The sequence below is a fragment of the Natator depressus genome, chromosome 3, assembly GCF_965152275.1.
Source record: "Natator depressus isolate rNatDep1 chromosome 3, rNatDep2.hap1, whole genome shotgun sequence".
In the NCBI taxonomy this organism is placed as follows: Eukaryota; Metazoa; Chordata; order Testudines; family Cheloniidae; genus Natator; species Natator depressus.
Window position 1 is genome coordinate 86,537,734 of NC_134236.1, and position 22,418 is coordinate 86,560,151.

General features: G+C 44.2%; 1 protein-coding gene across 4 annotated transcripts in view; it reads right to left on the minus strand.

Annotated features, from left to right (window-relative positions):
• Window positions 1-21,537, minus strand: part of TRAF3IP2 (TRAF3 interacting protein 2) — a 47,788-nt gene extending 26,251 nt beyond the window's left edge. Inside the window, exons 1-4 of one of the 4 annotated variants that reach the window (XM_074948254.1) lie at window positions 21,419-21,537; window positions 8,560-8,646; window positions 8,060-8,322; window positions 7,543-7,696 (exon numbers count right to left, since the gene is read on the minus strand). In XM_074948254.1, the coding sequence (XP_074804355.1) occupies window positions 7,543-7,696; window positions 8,060-8,322; window positions 8,560-8,575 (433 nt within the window). In that variant the 5' untranslated portion in view covers window positions 8,576-8,646; window positions 21,419-21,537. Of the gene's footprint in view, window positions 1-7,542; window positions 8,323-8,559; window positions 8,647-21,418 lie in introns of all 4 variants that reach the window. The other 3 variants (XM_074948253.1, XM_074948250.1, XM_074948252.1) reach the window with 3 other exon arrangements.
• Window positions 21,538-22,418: the final 881 nt, after the last annotated feature.

Sequence of the window (22,418 nt, forward strand, 5' to 3'; positions counted from 1 at the left end):
AGTAACCTCTATTTCTTCTTCAAGTGATTGTCCCTATGTGTATTCCACACGTGGGAGATTAACAAACAGTAGTCAGACTGCAGGTTGGTGCAAGGATGCAGAAGTGATAACTAAATGTAGTACTGCTGTCCCCACAGCTGTATCCACAGTTGACAATTGGATCAGAGTTTAATGTCTCATAGAGAGTTCCAAATAGCTGCTCTACATATCTCTAGGAGAGGTACATCTCTCAGTTATGAGGCCGAAGTAGCTTACTCTCTAGTGGAATGAACCTTCATCCCCTCTGGAGGGGGAATATGAGCTAGTTGGTAACTGTGACTCAATGCATCCCTTTATTCACACCCTGCATACGATTGTAATAATCTTTGTATAAAATATGCCATGTGAGGTATCATTTGAAAACTAACAACTCAGTGGTCAATAATATCATGGTGAAATGTGTGTAGCAATGTTATATGTGAACTTATGAACACAAGCTAAAATTATGACTGAGATGTGTTTATCAGACAAGTTTGGGGAGGGGGTAAACCTGTTTTTCAGAGACAAAGGACAAGCTAATGCCTCTAGCCAGATGTCATCATAGCTGATTGGCAATCACTGGTCAAGTGGCCATTCTATGGCAGCGAAGTGGGGCAGCAACAGATAGACCTGCATTTTAGCAAGCAACACTGTGGAACTTCTTTCACCACAAGAATCCATGTCTCCATACTCTCGGCAGGAAGGAAATTTATCTAGGGGTAACCCTCAGGAAAATGCATTTCAAAGGGTGACTGGACTATAAAAGCTAGAGACAAAAACACCCCAGAAATTCTCTCTCTTTCTCTCCCTATGTCTCTTTCACCTAAAATGACAAAGGAACCAGCCTTTGGACTTTGGGAGGGGTTCTGATCTGAGAATTTGGTCAACCCTGTTGCTGGGAGTATGTGATAAGGATTTTACCTTGAACCAAATCTGGTTTGTTATATTTTAGTTACTAGGAAGTGTTTTTATCTTTATTTCTCTTGTAACCATTTCTGACTTGTACTTGTACTCACTTAAAATCTCTCTCTTTGTAGTTAGATTTACTAGTTTTATTCTTTAAACGCAGCATTGGATTAGTTTTGACTAAACTGAATTGTTTAGGTAACTCCAATTAAAGTAGCAAACTGTTGTATATTGACCCCTTACAGGAGCAACAGAACTTTAATATCTGCACTGTCCAGTAGAGGGCTGGACAGTACAGAACATATGTTTTGGGGAAATGTTGGGACTGGCTGTGTGTTGGGGTCATCCTGCAGTAGTAACCAAGGCTCCTGGAAGCCAGAGAGTGGCTGATGTGTTGTTGATAGGGTACTGGGGTCAGAGCTTCTGGGCCAGGGCTGTAGCTATACACAGACATTGAAGGCATGATCTGCATGCAGTTTGCCTGTTTGTGAGTGGCCCACTTGGAAGCTACAACAGCAAAGCATTGTGAGGCACCAAAGCTGCAGGGCAAGTGGTGACAAGCCCTCACTGGTCTGGATTGCACCCTGGAATGTGACAGCATCAAAGGGTAATACAACCAAAGATCCATTCTGAAAATCTCTGCGTCAATACAGCTTGACCCCTTGACCTCTGCTATGGAAACAAATAGCTTAGGGGTATCTCTTAACGTTACTTGCAGATAAAAGGTCAAAGCCCTTCAGATGTCTAGGGAATGCAGCCATCTCTCTTCATCTGAGGTATGCAGTTCTGGGGAAAAAAAACCTGGTAAATGGATTACCTGACTTATATAAAACTCAGAAACTAATTTAGGAACGAATCTAAGGTGTGGTCATAACGAGACCTTTTCTTTACAGAAGGTAGCATACGGTGAGTCTGACTCTTCTGGCTGACATTACGGCTAGTAGAAATGCCCCCTTCACAGACAGATGCATGTGGCTGGAGGCTCAAAAGGGGGATTGGTGAGTGACAATAAAATTGGTGAGGTACGAACTTCACCAATGGTGGCAAGGATCTGAGAATCCCCATCAGAAATCTAGTTGAAACAGGATGAGTAAATATTGCATACAATAAGAACCCATCGCTGCTAAATGCACTCGCAGGGAACTGAGCATGAGACCCAAAGACTCAAGGGTAAATAGATGCTCTTAGATAGCAGGGATAACAGCAGATTCTGGAGACAAGCTGCGCTGGTGAGCCCAAGAGGAGAGAAACTTCCATTTTGCTAAGTAACGGCATCTTGTAGAGTCTTTTCTACCTTGGTTAAGCATGGATTGCACCCTTTTAGAATGAGTGATCTCTTTCTGATGCCCATCCAAGTACCAGGCCCTGAGGTGCAGCAGTCCCAGTTTGGAGCGGTGAATCTGCCCTTGTGCTGTGTTAGAAGATGCGGCAATGTGGGGATGTTCATGGGTGGGTGAACTGAGGGCTTCAGCAGATCTGTAAACCAGAACTGTGTCAGCCAGTTGGGTGCAATCAGAGGGACTCAAGATTTGTCTTGGTGGATCTTGCGTAGAACTTGTGATACCAATGGGGTGGGAAAGAAGGCATATACCAGGTGATTCTTCCATAACACCGGAGGGTATCTCCCATCAAGCCCTTGCCCAGGGCTGCTCTGAATAGTACTAAGGAAGTTTCCTGTTCTCCCACGAGGCAAAAAGGTCCCAGGCTGCCATTTCCCATTGGGCAAGACATCACTGAGAACTGAATTATGACTTCCATTTGTGATTTGCAGAAATATGTCTGCTCAGGCAGTCCACTAGGGCAGTGGCTCTCAAGCTTTCCAGAATACTGTACCCTTTCAGGAGTCTAATTTGTTTTGCATACCCCAAGTTTCACCCCACTTAAAAACTATTTGCTTACAAAATCAGACATAAAAATACAGAAGTGTCACAGCCCACTATTACTGGGAAATTGCTGACTCAAGTATATTTGAGCCTGTCTTTCACTCATGAGCCTTGTCTGAAGCCCAAACCCAGGCAGCGGGGCTGAAGCACGTAACTTAGCCTCACTGGAGCTCCCTGTGGTGTGTTACCCTGGGCAATTGCCCTGCTTGCCACTCCTTAATGCTGGCATTTGGACACTCCCTAAACCCATCCCTCGACCCCCCTGCAACTCCCAGGTTGAGAAACACTGTCTAAATGAGTTGAGTACCCCCGGAAGATCTCTGAGTACCCCAGGGGTACATGTACCCCTGGTTGAGAACCACTGCACTAGGAAGTTTTGCACCCCTGGTAAATATGCTGCTGATACGATTATGCCATGGCTGATGCACCAGTTCCAGAGGGTGATTGCCTCTATGCACCGTGGGAGAGATCTCATTCCTCCATGCTTGTTTGTATAAAATACCATTGTCACCTTGTCTGACCTTCTTTGGACATCGGGATCGGATGAGTGGGACAAAAATGTCACAGGCTCAACAGACCATCTGGAGTTCTAGTAAATTGATATGCATTCTGGACTTATGTAGGGGCCAGATGTCTTGTGCCATATGCTCACCCATGTGAGCATCCCAGCCCAAGAAGGAGGTGTCAGTAACAATAGTTGCGTCGGGAGTTAGTGTCCCCGTCTGAACTATCTCTGGTTTTGTCCACTTTAGACAAGAGTGTCTAAAACTTTGGGTGGAAGTGTCACTTTGCCGTTTATGTTGTCCTTCTCTGGTGAGTATATGAGAGAAGTCATGCTTGTAGGCAGCAAAGATGAAGCCTGGTGAACATGTGTGGATGAGACCACATGGCCAAGGAGGAAAAGGCAAGTTCTGCTGAAATCCTGGGTCTGATAGTGACCTGATGTATGGAATGGTGCATAGCCTGAACCCTTTGAGAGATAGATAAACTCTTGGTGTAATTGAGCCTAATGTTACCCCATAAAGTTTCTGAATCTCGTGGGGGGTCAATGTGGATTTTTTGTGATTGACACAGACAGCCAGAGAAGGCAGAAAGCTGAGTATAACACTGGTTGCCACTGGTTTTCCTCATCAGAAGCCAGTCATCGAGGCAAGGCAAGACTGCATATTCCTCTCTTCTCATCCACTACTGAAAAAAACTTTGTAAAGATCCTGGGAGCTGTAGTTAGACCAAAGAGGAGGACTCTGAATTGGTAGTGCTCTGCATCGGAGAGGAGCCTGAGGAACCTCCTATCAGCTAGATGGATGTCTGTGTGAAAATATGCATCTTTTCTACCGAGATCCATGACACAGGTGTCCTTTTCTAATGAGGGAATTATTGGTGCCAAGGATATTGTGAGTAATTTTAGTTTTCAAATGAGCCCATTCAGACTACTTCCAATTGAGAATCGGCCTCCATCTCCAATTCTTCTTGGGGATCAGGAAGCAAGGGGAATAGAATCCCTTCCCTTGATGTTGAGCTGGAACCTTTTCTATGGCTCCCTTGAAGAGAAGGGAGTTCTAGAATAGAATATTCTCATGAAAGTGCTCCCTGAACAGGAACTGGGAAGGGGGTTTGTATGTATGAGGTACCAGAAACTCGATTAGATAGCCACCACAAATAGTTTCTAATACCAATTTGTCTGAGGTTAGGGCTCTCCAGTTTTTGGCAAGTTGGGTAAAGGTGGCCTCCAAATACCAGAGGAGGGGAATGAAGTGGTGTCAAAAAAGGGACTTGGGTCTCAACAGTCCCATCAAAAGAAGCTCTTCGCTTGGTGGTTAGAGTATGATGTGGCAGTGGATGTTGCAGAGGCTGGGTTCTTGGGTCTATAGACCTTCTGTCTCTTGTGTGATGGCTCCTGAGGACAGATCTGGGATGGTACTCTGCAGCTCTCTAGGGAAATCTGGGGATTGTAACCACAAGTCTCTCCTCATAACAATGGCCATTATCAGAGGGAGTAGCCTTTGGGTGCTGTTGTTTGGACTGCTCTATAGGAACCTGCACCACCACAGAGTTAAGTGGTAGGTCAGAGGACAAAAACTCTCCCTCTTTGGGTGGAACAAGGTAATACTTCTTAGCCCTCTTAGGGGAGGGAGCACAAGAAACAGGAGTGTGTCAAACTACTTTTACCTTGGATGACCTTGTTGATGGAGAGGACAACTTGACTGGCTGCAGAATGTTGAGTAAACTGAGCTGAGGCTCCTGGACTTCCTCCAGCTGAATCTGTAGCTCAGGACCCACCCTGTGCGTGAGCTCGTGGTATTGTTTAAAGTTGTCTGGAGAAGATGGAGTAACCCCCTCTCCAGTAAGATGACAAGCCTGCTCCCAGAACTCTTGGAACCAGTGGATCTGTCTCATCTTCCCCTTTCAGATATTCTGACAGGACCAGTTGCAAGTGTCTGGGCAATGGTAAATAGGACTCCTGCGCTGATTCTTGGTATTAGGGTAGGATTTTCGCCGTCTCCAATATGACAGTAGGAGGGATCAACTGGCAGAAGAGGACCCCATGGCATAGGATACACCAGAACCCCAATCATCTGGGACTCTTGTCTCGTGTCACCTCTGTGTGAGGCAGCAGAGACTCCTGCGGGGCCTCAGAATCATCAGAAGAGAAAGCTGGATCTCTTATCTCCAGTGGAACCGACATTACCGATGGTCGTGCCTCAAGGTGGGATGGGAGAACAACTCTGCCTCATCAGAATTATCTTCCTCTGGTGTCCTGGAATAGAGATGGTCCCAAAGGAAGGGGTGAATGTGGATAGGGAAGAGCAAAGATGTTCTCTGGGGAGATTGGCGGAGCCACTGGAACCAGAGTCTCCCTGGTTACTGTGATGGTTGGCTCCCTCCGGGTCATGTTGCTACAGGTACTGCATCAGCTCTAGAAGTGGATGGGAGCACCAGGAACTCTTTATCCTGACCCTCCACCGTCAGAGCAGACGTTGGAACTGTTGGATCTGTACCTTTGTGTACCTCCTTCTCCTGTCAAAAAGATTTATTCAGGCCTAAGTCCTTAGCACCTACGTGCACTGGCTCTCCTCACTTTGTTGGGGTCAGGAAGGGTTCTTTTCTCTTTGGGACAGTTTTAGATTAAGATCACTTATCCTTATGTCTGTGGGAGTGCCATTTGCTCTCCTCTGAGCCCTTCTCCTTAGGCTTACCAGGCTTAGCCTCTGTTCCTGAGCTCATACTCAGAGGGGTGCTGCCCTCTTGGTAAGACTGTTTGGGGGGGGGGAAGGGCCCCTGGATTGGATCTGATTAGGGCTTCATTGCCTTCTTTGTGAAAAATGCTTTTTGAGTCTCAGGTCCAGGTCCTCACAAGTTCTGGGGGAAAAGAGCAGCACATGTATGGCAGAAATATGAGCCTCCCCCAGGCAGTAGAGGTAATGCTGATGTTTGTTGCTTGCTGAAAAGGAATGAGGGCAGGAAACACACTCTTTGAGCTCCAGGACCCAGGGCATAACCCCAGACTTCTCGGAGGGAGAAGTCCGGGGGCGGGGGGCGGAGGTGAAGGGGAAGAAAGTGGGGAAAAACACTATCTAACTACACTATAAGAACTACTACAACTATTAAAACTAACTATAGAAGATATCTTACAGCAATGATACAGTAAAAAAGGAACTGAGGAAACCAAAACTTCCAACTAAAGTCACACAGCGACAATGGCTGCAAAAAATTCTGGACTTGTGTGCATGCATATCCCATGTGTGCAATACACATAGGGACCACCACCCAAAGAAGAAAAATTACTTATCAGAAACACAGTGGAATCACATATCCATGGTTTCTGACATCAAGTGCGTCATATAATGAATATGTAAAGTAACAGTCCTTGGGCAAATAGCTTTGCTGAGAGGATTTCTTTGACATCAAAAGCAGTTTTACGGTTCTTTCATGAATGGAAGATAGCAGGTGCTCAGGGCTAGATTACAGCCTGTGAACACAATACACTATATTGTTATTGCCTAGAAAATACATAATAGAATGCAGTAAGTGCAAAGCCTTATTGTGGGCTGTGATTGCCTAATAATCATTTGAAATTTAGAAAGCTGTCAGGAGGTGATTTATGCTGCACTGTGCATGTAACAGGGTGGACCACAGTTCCCAGCTTCTTGGTCCTGACCAAATCCATTCCAGCCATTTGCTGTTTGTCTTTCGGATATGACTGAAATATTGCTTTGATTTCTCTGTGGGGATCCTCCCCTTGTTCGCATTTTAAAACAAACTGTACCCATTCTGTTAGTGTACAGCTGCACACAATGTGTGTGTGTGGAGGAGGTAGGGAGGGAGGGAAGAAGCAAGGGGATATTATGAATTTAGCTCTTCTTCTCTAGGAAATTAAGTGATGCAAGGAGAAGAGAAATGACCAGAACATAAAACAACAGCAAGGAAGTTGGAACACAAAATGCATGACAGGGAAAGAATAGCTTTTCTGCAATAGTACCAACTGTGTTCTGATGAGTGAACTTTGAGGCCTAGAACTGATTTATCTGAATTGAAGGTTCTGCCTTAGCAAATTCACTGACATCATGCTAACATTTAGGAAGATAAAGGGGTTAGTAATAGGTGTTAGAAAACACTAGATGCATCCTGTGAAGGAAGTACAGTAGGAATCACAACTTATTAAAACATACTTTGGAGCTAAGAGGGTGATACCATAGAAAAGCATATTAAATGCTGGTCAATAACATTAACTTACATGGATTTGGGTGGTGTGGATCAACTGGACAATGGTATCTGAGGTTCCAGTGAGCTTGTGGAGAAAAATTACGGTGTAGCATTTGTTGGTATACAGGATACTGCTGAGGTTCAATTCTGAGAAACTCTCTGGATATTAATGGTCCTGGAAGGTCCTGGGGGTTAAACACAGATGTAAGTGGTAACGGAGGTTCTAACTGCCTGATGCCCATGACATCGCAAAGCTGAGAATCATATCCAGTGTCTACAGTTGGCAGGTCGAATGGTGCTCTGTTGTTTGATGGCTGATGTGACTGTAAATTCTCTTGGCTTTTGTCATCAAATGCATTCTGTGAAACATCAGAAAAACTTTTGTTTGATTTACTAGAGTCATGTCCAGTATAAGGAGAATCAATTGAAAGCTGAGATCTCAATAGCTTATTTGTTTTCTCCATAGCTAAAAGATGAGACTGAGGTGGGAGCATCCCAGCCTCTGATTCAGTGGAAGGCACATCTTTTCCAGAATCCTGATATCTTACCCAAAGACTACTGTCATAATCCTCCCTTGCTATGTTGTGTGGTACAGGCTGATGATGGTTTGCAAGCTCTGAGGATTTACGTAAATGTGACTGATCAGCCAAGGAATTTTGAGACATTTGAGTTGGATATGGTCCTAAAGGTACCAAATTCTCCGTATTTTCAATAGAAGGTTTCAAAGCCTCTTCTAGTGAATGTTCTGGAAATGGGGACCAGAATGCAGATTCATCAACTTCAACTGGTATGCTTCGACTCATCACAGTGCCTGAAAAGGGAAGAACAAACAATATAAAACTATCTGCTCACGGTTAATTCCTGGAGTTACTATGAAGATAAACTTATATCTTCAATGTTATGATTCAAGACCACAGAGTGAAACTTTAAAGACAGAATATGACAGAGCAGTGATGTGTTTTTAAAGACAGATCAACAATAGGAATATCTCTGCTGGGTTGACTTTTGATGAAGAAACAAATGCATTGAGCAATAGCCTTTGACTAACCTGCAATGGAGGCCATTTCGAGTTTTTGTGAAGACTGTGGAAATATGAATCAAGTTTCTTAATTTGGTGCCAGGATTTTCCAACAAACTGGAAAACAAGAAAAATTATCCCTATTGAAACAGTGCAGTTTCATACAGTTAAAAATCTAGAAATAATGACTATGTATCAAAGATTTACCATGATTTACATGATTAAAGTTCTGAGAATCACATTTCAGAAAACAGAGAAATTTAAGGGCGCTTCTGGTACTTTGTGTTCGATCCTGCTAAGTCTGGAAGGACAGCCTGTCTTGTGTTATTTCCAGACAGAAAGTTTAGGTTATTCTGATATGGGGATTTGGTTCAGCCTGTTCCAGAGATGGGACCAACTGCAAGTTGTGGATCCAGACCTGATAATGAGCCCCACCTTGCTGCCCATGCTCTACACTCTCCTCAGCCAAATGAAAGAACTCTGAGTCCTGAGTTAAACTTAATGACTAAAGCCAGTCTCCAATTGCTGGCTCTTATTTCAGCCAAAGCAGTTCATCCATTTGGTTATTACATGGTTACTGTTAACTCAGGTTACAGGGAGTTTACAGACATTTGGAAATTTTTGTTGTTCTTTAGGTTCCCATTTTCTGATGATGTAATAACCTTGATTGAATGGTACAGGTCATATGGAATTTCAGATGCCCTGCCAGCATTCAATAGGGATCCAAATTGTAAAGTCATCAGCTTGTTTTTATGGTGTTGCCAGTAAAACAGTTCCAGCCAAACTACTTTCATAATGTTTTAATATAGCATTGTCATTACAGTAGCAGCCAGGCCCAAAGCATGCAGCATTACTATACCAACTTTGGAGCGTTAGAACTATGTGCCCCACTGTTCAACTACACAAAACATTCTTTCTATGCTCAACCTAAAGTTATCTGACAAGAGTACTGATTCTTGGATAGCATGACCACTCTCAATTGGCCTCTAATATTTCAGAGTGGGCCTCAAGGGGCTTTCTTTGAAATTATAATGTAAATAAGAAGTCAAATGAAGCTATGTAAGCAAACACCTTATAAAAGGCTGCAACAGCCAACAACCTAATAGATAATAGGCTGTTATGGGCAAATTCTATAGACAGTTCTGGCACCCTCAGGGCTTCTAACAGATAGGATGAGGAAATATGCACCACCCCCTTTACAGTTTTACTTCTGTCCTATAGGAAGAAGCCAGAAACCAAACTAGGACAATCAATAAAGATGACTGGGACAAGAACTCATAGCAAAGCAAACGGCAACATCCACCACCAACAGAATTTGGCTTAAAAGCCTTAATAATCACAAGCATAGAGTATTAAAGAGCTTCCAGTAAACCAAGAAGAAATTTACTTCAGTTACAATATTCAGTAACAAGTAGTTTAAAGAGAAAGCTGTACATAAAGAGTATGTTCCAATGAACAAAGAATTCAAAACAGTCAAGCAAGATCATTGAGAAATATCATGTTCTGTGTCTAACTGAGAAATGTCTCAACACCATTCTGGTTTCAGTAGCTCTTTCTCCAAAAATGTGTCCCTTTAGTTTGAAAAAGTAAAAACATGCTCTTTATAGTTAATTCTTGGTCAAACTGGGGAAGAGCAACTGCCAATCCAGTTCATCTGCTCTACAATGTTCCCACAAGTCTTGTTCTTTTGCAGTAGCATAAAGGAAATAATACAATATAAAAACTGAAGCAAATCCAATTTGACTTTCCTCAGAGGAAAATCATTGCAAAAGGGATGTACATGTAGCAAGAGTTCTGGCAGATTTAATCTTTTTTAACTTTCACATCTTCAAACCCAACCATGTCAGAGAGTATGTATAGCTTATTAAGGCTGTAGGAGCCAATGTGATAAAAATCACCAAAATCTTCACAAGGCATAGCCACAAGGAAGACCAAAAAATGGAGATTTTAGGACAGATCCTTGAGTGCTTTGTGGCCAGTGTGTAATACTACTGTATTACATAGGCCAAACCCTATTTGTACCCCACATGTTGATCAATTCTCTGTAACTGTGATCCTGAAGCAGCATAGAGCTGGTGATGTGGCACAAGAAAACCACCTCTGGCACAGTGACGTTTCAGGTTGTGGTTCTCTGAAAAGGAGATGTGGCCTGGCAAAATTATTCTCCACAGCTCCTGGGCTGTATGTCTAGAGAAAGGGTTTCTCCAATGTGTAACTTCATTTTTTTCTACACAGGGTAACTTACCACTATAGTTACATATATAGTTTATAATTAAACCGGTATAACTATGCTGGTAAATTTCCCAATGTAGACAAGCCCTCAGAGCAGTTATTGGGCAGCACTAACACACAGCACATGTAGCTGCTTTGTCAGATACCCAGACACAGGCCAGAGAACAAAGTACAGTGCCAACTAGATTCCTTTTTATTGCAGGCATCCATGCCTGAAATCCTGACAGTAAGCTCACCAACATCATACAGTTTTTCCTGTGGTTTGTATCCCTTTTCCCTTAAGCCATAGACATATGATTGCTACTTTTAGCTGAGTCAGTGTCCTGTGACGGTAATAATGCGTGTGACTCTAAAGGGAAAACAGAGTTCTCATAGTTGGCACAGGATTAAGATGGGGACTTGCTTTACTCTGTTCTTTGCAATAGCGATGAAGTGATAGTTGCTTGGAAAGGTTGGTTATATCAGTGGTTCTCAACCTTTCCAGACTACTGTGCCCCTTTCAGGAATCTGATTTGTCTTGCATACCCCCAGGTTTCATCTCACTTAAAAATGACTTGCTTACAAAAATCTGACAAAAATACACCACACTCTATTACTGAAAAATTGCTTACTGTATTTTTAGCATATATTTATAAAATAAATCAATTGGACTATAAATATTGTGTGTACATTTCAGTGTATAGTATATAGAGCAGTATAAACAAGTCATTGTCTATATGAAATTTTAGTTTGTACTGACTTTGCTAGTGCTTTTTATGTAGCCTGTTGTAAAACTAGGCAAATATCTAGATGAATTGATGCACCCCCTGGAAGACCTCTATGTACCCCCAGGGGTACATGTATTCCTGGCTGAGAACCACCTGCTTATATCACTGCCCCCATCATTCTTGTACTGCGATCAGATGACTCTTCTGGGAATATGGGTTAAGGCCAGGTTTAACAAAGGTATTCAGGCACCTAATGCTGCAGATAGGTGCCTAGTGATATTTACAAAAGTGCCTAAGTAGGCTAGGTGTTAACTCCCATTGAAAGAATCACTTGTATGCATATTTAGGCACCTAAATACCTTTGTAAATATGGCAACAAGGGTCCCCGGCCATGGCGTGCTTGCGCATACTTGCTTCGTGACTGGGGAATTAGTTGGGATGTGTATGATTTATGGGCAACTTTGGACCAACCCCCAAGTGAAGAAACGACCAGTGTAATGGCATACTTCACACATGGGTGAAAGCCGATTAAGGGGCCATAAGGGACATCTCTAGACTTTATTCACATTGCAAACTCTCCTCCCACCATTGACTAGCATCTGCTCTTTCATAAGATGTTTCCCTTGGTATCCATCTTGGATCGTAAAGATAATGGGCACATTCATCTGTGGTGTAAACAGGCATGACTTCATTGACTTCGTAAGTCATACTAACTTAGCATCATTATTATGTGCAACTATCAAACATCTGAACATGGCAAATTACAGAAACAAATTCATCGGCTGAATCTGTCTGTTGTCTCTTTGATGGTCACTGAAGCGAGCGTATCAAAACACCAGAAAAGCACTCCAGTTGGAAATTCTGTCTTCAACAGCTGTCAGCCTAACACCAACACTGATAACATTGCCGGCCAAGTGAGGAAATGACCTGTTGGGAAGAATCAAGCATCTGATTCAAAGCCCACTGGCTTTGAATGATGCAACTGAGAGTCCTCTTGCTCCTAGATATATAGGTCATTTTCAGTGTGAGCATTCAAGCAGCAGGGGGTAATATAAAATCTCAAGGGACTATTTGAAACACCTTAGTAATAAACGAAGTTACATCCAACGTAAATACCCCTTGCTGCATACTAAACCAGTTGCCTCTTGTCTTATCCTCTGTGGACATGACAACGGAAACACTTTCTCCTTTCCTATTGGTGTGTCTGTTTTTAAACCACACTCATCACCATACTGTCTGTGTGCCTAGAATTTTAATCCCTCAGGTTCTGTGATTCTGGGTGGTGTATAGGGGTGCAGTTTTGGCTACCCCGTGTCAGAGGGGGTGAATTAAACCCATTGTATGCAATGTTTGAGAAATTAAAACTTTAGACTAAAAACCCAAACCTTAGGAAAGGATGAGGATTCTGGAATCAGACCTGTCCCAGCTTATTACATAGTTTTCTTTGTTTTTATCTTATAGTCCACAAGAATGACAGAAAAGAGATATGCCCTTTCCATAAACACGATATAGGTTCAAGAGATGAATAACCATGTAGTCAAATATTATCTGCTCTCGGAATGCCAAACCAACACAAAAGTCCACTGTAAAGTATATTTTTTAAAAGATCTTGGTTGGTGAACAGGCTGCACAACATCTATTGGTTAAAATGTCAATAACAGTTCCTTCTCCAAAATTAATGCTAATTATGCCTTACAGTAAACTTGGAACAAATAAGGAAAAATTGTTTCGGTCCAAGGCCTCACCTGCCTGCTATTAGATTTACATGATCTTTGAGACATTTCAGATACCCAGAAGATGTGAATGTTTCAAACAACAAACCAAACCAAAAACCAAACCCCACAGCGTGGCTATCACCCAAACGAGAACGAAAGCTTTCTACCTCCCTTGGAGGTTGCAGACAGAGTTTTTCCTCTTGTCTTCCTGTGAAACATAAGATAAAAATAAAGAAAACAGTTTTCTGGCTCTTCTGATCATTCTACTTAATAGTCTTAATAAGCTGGCATTTCTTTAGCGTAAAATCTCTGTCCAGTCCTCCCTTGCTTGCATGATCTTCCTTGAAAGGAGACCTGGCAAAGCTGCAGCTTGGTGAAGACTCCCCATTGACGGGAGAGCGCAATCTCACTTCGGCCAAAGATACCAAGAGAGAAGCTGTTGCCTGACATGCTCACCCTTGGACTAATGGTTCAGGCTGCACTAGTTTCACAATTCTCAAACAGAGAGAAAGAACTATGGGACCAAGTGATCCACCTTCTCTGGGCCATTTCTTGGGCACTGAGAATGCAGATTTTCTTTAGGGCTTGGTTTACATGCCACTGGGTATCATTATTTCTAACTCTAAGGATAGTTCGCACTGGCACAAGTTACTTAGGGAGGTTGTGGAATCCCTTTCATAGGAGGCTTTTAAGAACTGGTTAGACAAACACCTGTCAGGGAGGGTCTAGGTATACTTGGTCCTGTCTTAGCGCAAGGGGCTGGACTAGATGATCTCTCGAGGTCCCTTCCAGCCCTACATTTTCTGTCATCCTCTCTCAGTGGTTTTGGTGGGAGAAAGCCGCTTTAAATTGCAGAAGCCCTGTGCAAGAGGCTACCCAAGGGATCACTGCATGCCAGGGAACCTATCCACCTTTGGGGTGATGCTGGCAGCAGGCTCAGTCCATATTTTGGTGGAAATTTCCAAAAGAAAACCCACATGTGGTTGGCAATGTTGATGATTCAGTAAGTAACATTCTTCCTCCCAAGTCTATACTGAACCAATGCTTCAGTATGACGTTACTATTCCACTCGAGGTCCCAGCTTTTGGAAGAGATGTAAAACTGAGACCTTGATCCTGTTGTTATACAGGGCCTCATGCTGTAGAGTTTCTTCCAATTCTTCTCGACATTTTTCTATTTAACTTATGCTAAAAGTAGAGCACAAGACAGACAAATAACTTACTTGGGCCCCTGTTGTCAAGAACTGGGATAAAGGAGTCCTTCAGTATATCAAAACGCTCTCAGCAAACCATGATCTGATTCCTCTTCTAGCACTGAGACAACTGGAGAATGTAGTTTATGGCCCAATCCCATCCTCAAATATATAGAACTATTTTAGGTGGTATTTTCTTATTGCCAGAAAGCTCCAAGAATTTAGTATTCCCCCATGACTTAGGGTGCCCATATGTCCCGTTTTGGCTGGGATAGTCCTCCTTTTTAAGCTCTGTATAGGATGTCACGACTGTTTTTGGCAAAACTGGGCATTTGTCCCATTTGCTTTTGTTTGAGGGGGCTATGGAGGAATGTTCAGGCAAAAGCAAATGGGACAAAGGTCCAGTTTTGCCAAAAAAAGTCATGACGTCCAGGACATTGGCTTGGGCAAGAGGCGACACCAGGCGGCTCGGGCCACACCCACACAGCAGGGGTTGGGCCAGCCTGTGAGCACTGACCATCTCTTACCCGGTGTCCCGTTTTCAGTTTAGGGAACTATGGTCACTCTACCATGGCTATACAGGAGATTACTGACAACCAGCTTGAATTCTTGTGTGGACTCCTGCAAATCATAAAGTGAGGCCTTTAGTAAATGGAATTAACATTCTAGTAGCAAATTTAGTAAAAATAAATGGAAAAAATCCCATTAACAGCCCTTGTCTCCTCTTGTTCCTTCCTCTCCCCATACTCAAAGTTTTGTAACATGTATTAATTTAGTAAATAGCCTTGGAGAGTTGCTCTTTTAAGTGAGCTGATAGACAGTGGCTTAAGCTCTTGTGACCAAACTCTTCCAAGCTTCCTTGCAACAGTTCCCAGACTGAGAGAAATTCTTCCATTTCTCCTGCCAGATAAATTGAAAGCTCTGGAGCCAAGGGAGTGCTGACTGTATTGTTGAAACAGTCCTGGACAGCAGTGTTCACAATACAACGACCACATCATATGCTTGTTCTGGACACAGTTTGCTTTGGATGTTTCTGGTGCGGGTTGCAGAGGAGAAAGTAAGTGGAAAGAAAGGTGGGGATCAGACACTCACTTTTCCAGGTCAATAGAGCTAGGCCTGAGGTGCAGAGTTCAATAGCAGGGCTAAACTCCCTTAACATTCAAGAGTTTGTAGCTGGGGGTTAGCTTCAGGCCCATCTTTACAATTTAAGGATTTCATAATCAACCACAAAGCATTCCATCTATTTCCCAATTTGAAGGTCAAGATTCACATCCACACAGAATACCTCCAACTGCCTGGTTTTGATTAGACAAAACTTCTGACAAGGCAGAGAAAGGAACCTGCAACAAATGAAGGTGGTTGTGCTCTCATTCTTTTTCAGGGGGCTTTGAGAGTTGAAGAGCAAAACTAAGTGAAGTCAGGCCCAAACCTTTTCGGCAGGGAGCAGTGCTGCAAACAGGGCAGCCATTTGGGACCTATGATCCAAACGATCAGGGTCAAAGGAAATCTAAGCTGAACAGTTTGTTTTTGGCTGTGCTAGCCATGTTTAGCTGCACTCATTGCTGATACCTGTTGTCACCAATGGGTACATTCCATAATGAAGACAGGACCATTGGGCCATGTTTAAAAGGTAGATTTATATACTATTTGAGGGAGGGACTGATTCTTTTGTATGTCTTCTGGGAAGCACCTAGCATACTTCGGATGGTATAAAATAATAAATAATATGGTAGAACCTCAGAGTTACAAACACCTCGGGAATGGAGGTTGTTCGTAACTCTGAAATGTTCGTAACTCTGAACAAAATACTTTGGTTGTTCTTTCAAAAGTGTACAACTGAACATTGACTTAATACAGCTTTGAAACATTACTACGCAAAAGAAAAATGCTGCTTTTAACTATCTTAATTTAAACGAAACAAGCACAGAAACAGTTTCCTTACCTCGTCAAATCCTTTTTTAACCCCTCCCCTTTTGTTCGTAGTTTACGTTTAACACAGTACTGTGCTGTATTTGCCTTTTTTTTCTGGGGGGGGGGGGTCTCTGCTGCTGCCTGATTGCGTACTTCCAGTTCCAAATGAGGTGTGTGGTTTACCCGTCAGTTTGTAACTCTGGTGTTCGTAACTCTGAGGTTCTACTCTATGAAACAGTGTTCTTTTTCAGTGCTGACATGTTTTCAGTTTTTTGCTTTTCTTACATATTCTCTGCAACCAACACAAGGATTGTATACGGAAGGAAAACTGTAGCACATGTGTCTAACTCGAATGGGTAGGCCTTGCCTACAGTATAAAATACCATACTCATTTTCCAGCACTAGGGTAACTACACTGGTGCTAACAATGGTGCAAGTGTCTTTCCCCTTATCTGGCCAGAGGAAGGGGAAGGGGTAGTTCAGCCAGGAGGAGTGATGGGAAATGTAAGCCCAGCTTGGCTAGGAGAAATGGGATGTACAGTGGGGAGGGGGCTAACAGGAGTTGTAGTCCCCTGCTTTACAGATCCATCATAGCACCTTCTGAAAATCAGGTTCCTTTAAGCTGTCTCCCATTGGGTACCCAAAAATCACTGGGCACTTTTGAAAATCTTGACCCAGAACTATACTCCATGGTAGCAGATTCCTGGATGCCCAACCGACTGCATGGGCTAAAAAAAGGAGTTTGTTTTCCTACTGGAGCTTAATCAAGTCGGAGCTTCACCAGTAGATCAAAATTATTGCAGTGCAATATTTACAGTGCACGTCGAAATTTTGCCAGCATTCAGCAATAGCTAATCTTATCTCAGATACCAAGATTATAATATAAGGAAACAGAATCAATACATCTTCACAGGAAGCATGACTCCCTTAATAAAGGTACGCCTTTGGAAAGTAAGGTTTTCAGGGCAGAGACTCTGCTATGTGCTTGGCACATTTTTCCCATATGTTTAGTGCAGAGGTGGGCAAACTACGGCCCGCAGGCCACATCCAGCCCATGGGACCCTCCTGCCCGGCCCCTGAGCTCCTCGCCAGGGGGGCTCGCCCCCGGCCCCTCCCCTGCAGCCTCAGCTCACTGCACCGTGGGCGCAATGCTCTGGGCGCCGGGGCTGTGAGCTCCTGGGTCAGGGCAGCTGCAGAGCCATGGCCTGACCCGGTGCTCTGTGCTGCGCAGTGCACGGCTGTAGCGCTGCCAGCCACCGGTGCTCCAGGCAGTGTGGTAAAGGGGCAGGGAGCAGGGGGGGTTGGATAGAGAGCAGGGAAGTTCGAGGGGGTGGTCAGGGGGCGGGGGTGTGGATAGAGTTCAGGGCAGTTAGAGGGCGGGAAACAGGGGGGTTGAATGGGGGCAGGTCGCGGGGGGGGCAGTCAGGAAGGAGGGGGGGGTTGGATGGGGCGGCAGGGGGCAGTCAGGGGCAGGGTTTCCGGGGGCAGTCAGGGGATAGGGAGAAAGGGTTGGATGGGGCAATGGGGGGCAGTCAGGGACGGGAGGTCTGGGGGCGGTCAGAGGACAGGGAGAAGGGGGTGGTGGATGGGGCAGGGGTTCCGGGGAGGGCATCAGGGGGGAGAAGCATGGGGGGGGGTCGGATGGGGTTGGGGGCCGGGCCACGCCTGGCTGTTTGGGGAGGCACAGCCTCCCCTAACCAGCAATCTATACAATTTTGGAAACCCGATGTGGCCCTCAGGCCAAAAAGTTTGCCCGCTCCCGGTTTAGTAACATGTACTTCTAGTGACTGCTGGGTATACTCTAAAACAACAACCACATTATTTAAATGCTAGTTAATGTTGCTAAATGATAACAACATGCTTGCATATCACATCAGTAACAAAGTGCAAGCTTTTGAAAACAAGGAAATTAATAGTTAATGTCATAAATCCTGAACTGTCCACAAAATAAACACACATGCATATGAACTATAATGAAAAGTATATTTTCTCAAAACATAATGATAACTTTGACCACTGAATTACTGATTTTAATATAATTGTGTTTTCTTTATTTCTGTGGCAAAAGATTTGCTTTTATGAGATGCTTCTAAGCGGAGTACATTCTCAGCTAACACAGGGCTAGATTGGTACTCTTTAGGCACAGCCCAGAAGGCGTAGGGGGTGCATTGCCCCAGGGAAAACACCAAGGCATTCTGGCTTAGAGTCAGAATACCTCCTGGAGCTTTCCATTGAACAGGGGGCATGCACACACCACTACCCCACAATGCTGGCTGGTGTACAGGGGGACCAACACAGCCACAAATCTCCACTCCTCCCTGCCCCTTAAGGGTGGCATGCATCTCCGTGGGGAGTAGCTAGGGTGCTGGCCATGTGCTTTCTTGAGCATAAGGCTTGGAATTCTGCCTGGCTCATTGCTTTAGAGCTAGAGGAAGACACAGATACCAAGTCCAAATTTTCAAACCATGGCACTATTATAATGTCGTGTGACTTCACAGGATCTTGATGAATTTTCTTCAAACTTTGCAGAAACAGTCTCCTTTTGCTGCAGAGTAAACATGGCAATTTCCAGGCCAAATCCATTTTCCAACTCGAAGTTATGAGGATGCCAAAATAGGGCTCGATAGTGGAAGCTGGTTTCAAACGTAACTATGGAAACCCTGCCACATCTCCTTAATACTATGGGTGCTGGAGAGACAGCAACGCTGTGCGCTGGGTCAACATGAGGCCAACTGTTAGACATTGACATCAGCACAGCACTGGGCAGACTTTCCCCCAGGGATCTAGTCTCAGGCTTCCCCCTCCACATGTTTCCTGATGAGGAATGAACACCCCCTCTGGGTACCTGCAGAAGGAGCCACCAGCCCTGGGTGAACACCTACACAAGCTCCAGCACCTTCTTCCAAGGCATGCAGCCTGCCTTCCAAAGCAATCACAAAAGAGCTTCCAATGCACCGAGCAGAGTAGTATATTGAAGGGCACTCTGGCTGCCATAAGCCAACATCAGAACCACTGCCCTTCAGTTCAACCCTGATACAGACTTTAGCCTGATCACAGCTGCTCCTTTGAGCTCACCAGTGCTGTGTGAAGAGCGGAGGCACATCGGAAACTAACAGGGGAGCAGTGCCTTGGGTCCTAAGAGAGTGAGAGCCCTTCGTGCCAGGCTGCTTTTGCTGGTGCCTGAGTCACTCAGATAAGATAATGCCATAGAAGACCCTGGGTAGATAAACTCTCCTCCGGTTCAAATCCTGCTAGCTCAGACTCTCACACTGGAGTGGTGTTGTGACCCTGTGCACCAGGTCACAAATTTGGCCCAGTTGCTCCTCTGTTATGCCCGCAGGGAAGGGGCTCTGCTGTTACACCACCCAGCTCTGGTCAGGGGACAGGGGGTGGGCGTCTGGGCCCCCTGGGCTCCCCCTGCCGAGTTCAGGTTCTCTAACAGGGGGAGGGCACAGCCCCCTCTGTTTCAAAAGTGTGTGTGTGAGGGTGAACTCCCCCCCTCATCTCTGGCACCCAGCCCTAACACAATAATCAAAGTACCCTCAATCACTCTTTGTACCCAATCCCCACAGTAGGGTAAATTGAAAAACAAGATATTCCCTCCACAGGACCCTCAACAGTGCTTGAATTGGCTAAGGCATGATTGTGACCTTACGCCATTGGGCTCTCATGCTGTTTAGGATGTGATGACTAAGTGTGCCCAGTTCAGCCTTATCCAGCTGAAATTCCTTTTCTTTGATTCCAGACAACAATCTTCAAGAGTAGTTTGCAAAAACTAAACAAATTCCCAAAGCCAAGAAGTGGTGTGGATAATGTGAAATGAACTCGAGGTCGCATGCTAAACAGGGCTTTGGGGAAATACAAGACAATGAGAGGAAGAACAGAGGTCTTACCAACCTTTCCCCCCTCCTCCATTGACATTTTTTGAGCCTATGGAGCTAGGAAGCATTTTGTTATTTCCTTGCAGATGGCACCAAAGAGTTGGTACAGTCTCTACCTAAGGTCTTGTTATTGCTAAGAAGGGTTTGCTGGTTTAGCTAGACCAGCAAACCTGCCTAGTATAGATGAAGCTTATAACTGTCAGTATAGCTCACAAATAGCAAAATAGGCTACACCAAAACAGACTACAAAGCATAGTTTTGCTGGCATAATTGGGTCTTACACTAGTGCATATACCAGCATAGCTACGTTGGCATAGCACCTTCCTGACATAATTATGCTGGTATAAATTTTTAATGTAGGTCAGGCCTTAATCCTTAGAGGATACCTTAATTTTGCAATACCATGTGATTCCAAGCAACAAGTTGCAGCTGTAAGGCACCGTATATGGGGGCATATTTACTGTTCTCACTAGCCAGCAAACGTTAGTGAGAGTTGCCAAACTGAGTATTCTGAAAGGGATGTTAACATATCATTTGTACAGCTGATTTTTAAAAATTAATATCAGATCACTTGCAATCTGTTCGGATATTAACATCAGGTTGGAAGTGTTTTATCTTGGTCTATAATCCTACTTCTTCACTGTTTTCCATAATGATGTGCCCTTTTAAGCAGTTCCTAGATTACTGGGAAACAACCCCTTGTTATGGCCGAGTAGGCAGCGAGGCATGGGCCTGCGTGGCAGGCAGTGCAAAATCACGCTGTCCCAACGGTGCCACAATTCCTCCAGAAGCTCCTGGGGAGCACAGCTGTGCCACCACTCAGAAGAATTCAGGATCACTGGCTGACCTCTGTGTGGGGGGCACAGAGGGGTAGAGGTGAAAGCTTTGTGCAAGTTACTTTCCAGTGATACCCCTGTGCACCAGCCAGCCAGGATCAGGCCCACCGCTGGCATTTTTCAGATGTCTATACAAATGCTTAGGATGTTAGGACGACACAGAAACATGGCGTATGTCATCTGTTTCCAGAGTGTTTACTCACAGACAGTCCTGATCCAAATCTGTAAAGCGTAGCAGCTGAAGCACAGTGAGCTGTTTGCCAAACTCACTGTTTGCTAAACTGTTTGCTAAAATGGGCAAAATAAAAAGGAGGTCAGAGCTCAGAAAGAAGAGAAAGAAAAACAAGAGGCAAAGTGGGTCAGTGGTTAGTAACAAACAGTGACAGGGAACGGCAGTATCTTTAAGAGCTCTTACCTTAGGGCTAGCAGGGACACACACTGGACTGACCAAGGGTAGAGAGCGACTGTTGGGCTTTCTCCTGCACACTCTTTTCCTGTGGATCGCTGTTTTTTTTTTCTCCCTTTATGCTCCCCTTTCTCTTTCTCTCAGGTAAGTTGCAGAACAGGCTCTGCAGCAGGAAGTAGAACTTGTATGCAAATCACAAATCAGAAGTGGAAAGCGTCAGTCTGAAAATCTCTGAGGGGGAGTGAATCAGTAACAGAGGAAAACTACTTTGAAGTTAAAAAGTCCCTTGAAATGTTTCTGTCCTTACAAGTCAGGCTGCTGTTTAACCGGTACAGATCAGTAACTGCAGGGGAAACCCAATAGGATTTTCAAACATAATATTCCTGAATGAAAGAAGTATCTGATTTTTTTAAAAACCACTAGAATGTATATGGTCAGTGCCAACTGCTCAAAGAACGTGAGTTGGACCACCAAAAATCATGAGATTGTCTTACAAATCATGTGATTTAAAAACGGGTTATTTTTATTTGTGTTCTGGTTCTTGAGTCTTGAAGGTTACACTCAAGTAACATTTTCAGACTCTTCTTCACAACCGTGTCTAGGAACATTTGTTGTAAGAAATTAAAGTTGAGATTCTCATGTAGTCACAGAACTTCAGCAGCTGGGACTTTAATTAAAATATCAAACATGGCAAGAGTTGGCAACAATGCATAGATATTAGAAGCGCTTCTGGTATCATCCAGCTTGTCTTCTTGCCAGTCAGGATTTTCTCCACAGTATATTCTCTAGTGCTTTCTCCAATCTAGCTTACATGTCCCAAGGAAACTGCCTTCTACCACTTCCTAGTCCAGTAGATCTCACTGTCAGGCCTGTTAGCCTACATTTTCCTTGCTTAGTTTCACCCATTCCTCCTACTTATACTCCTAGGTGCCACGTTCATTCATTTCTCCTCTTTGGTGTTTTCACCTTTCCAGTATTTGTAGGCAGCCATCAGGTTCCCCCTGAACTC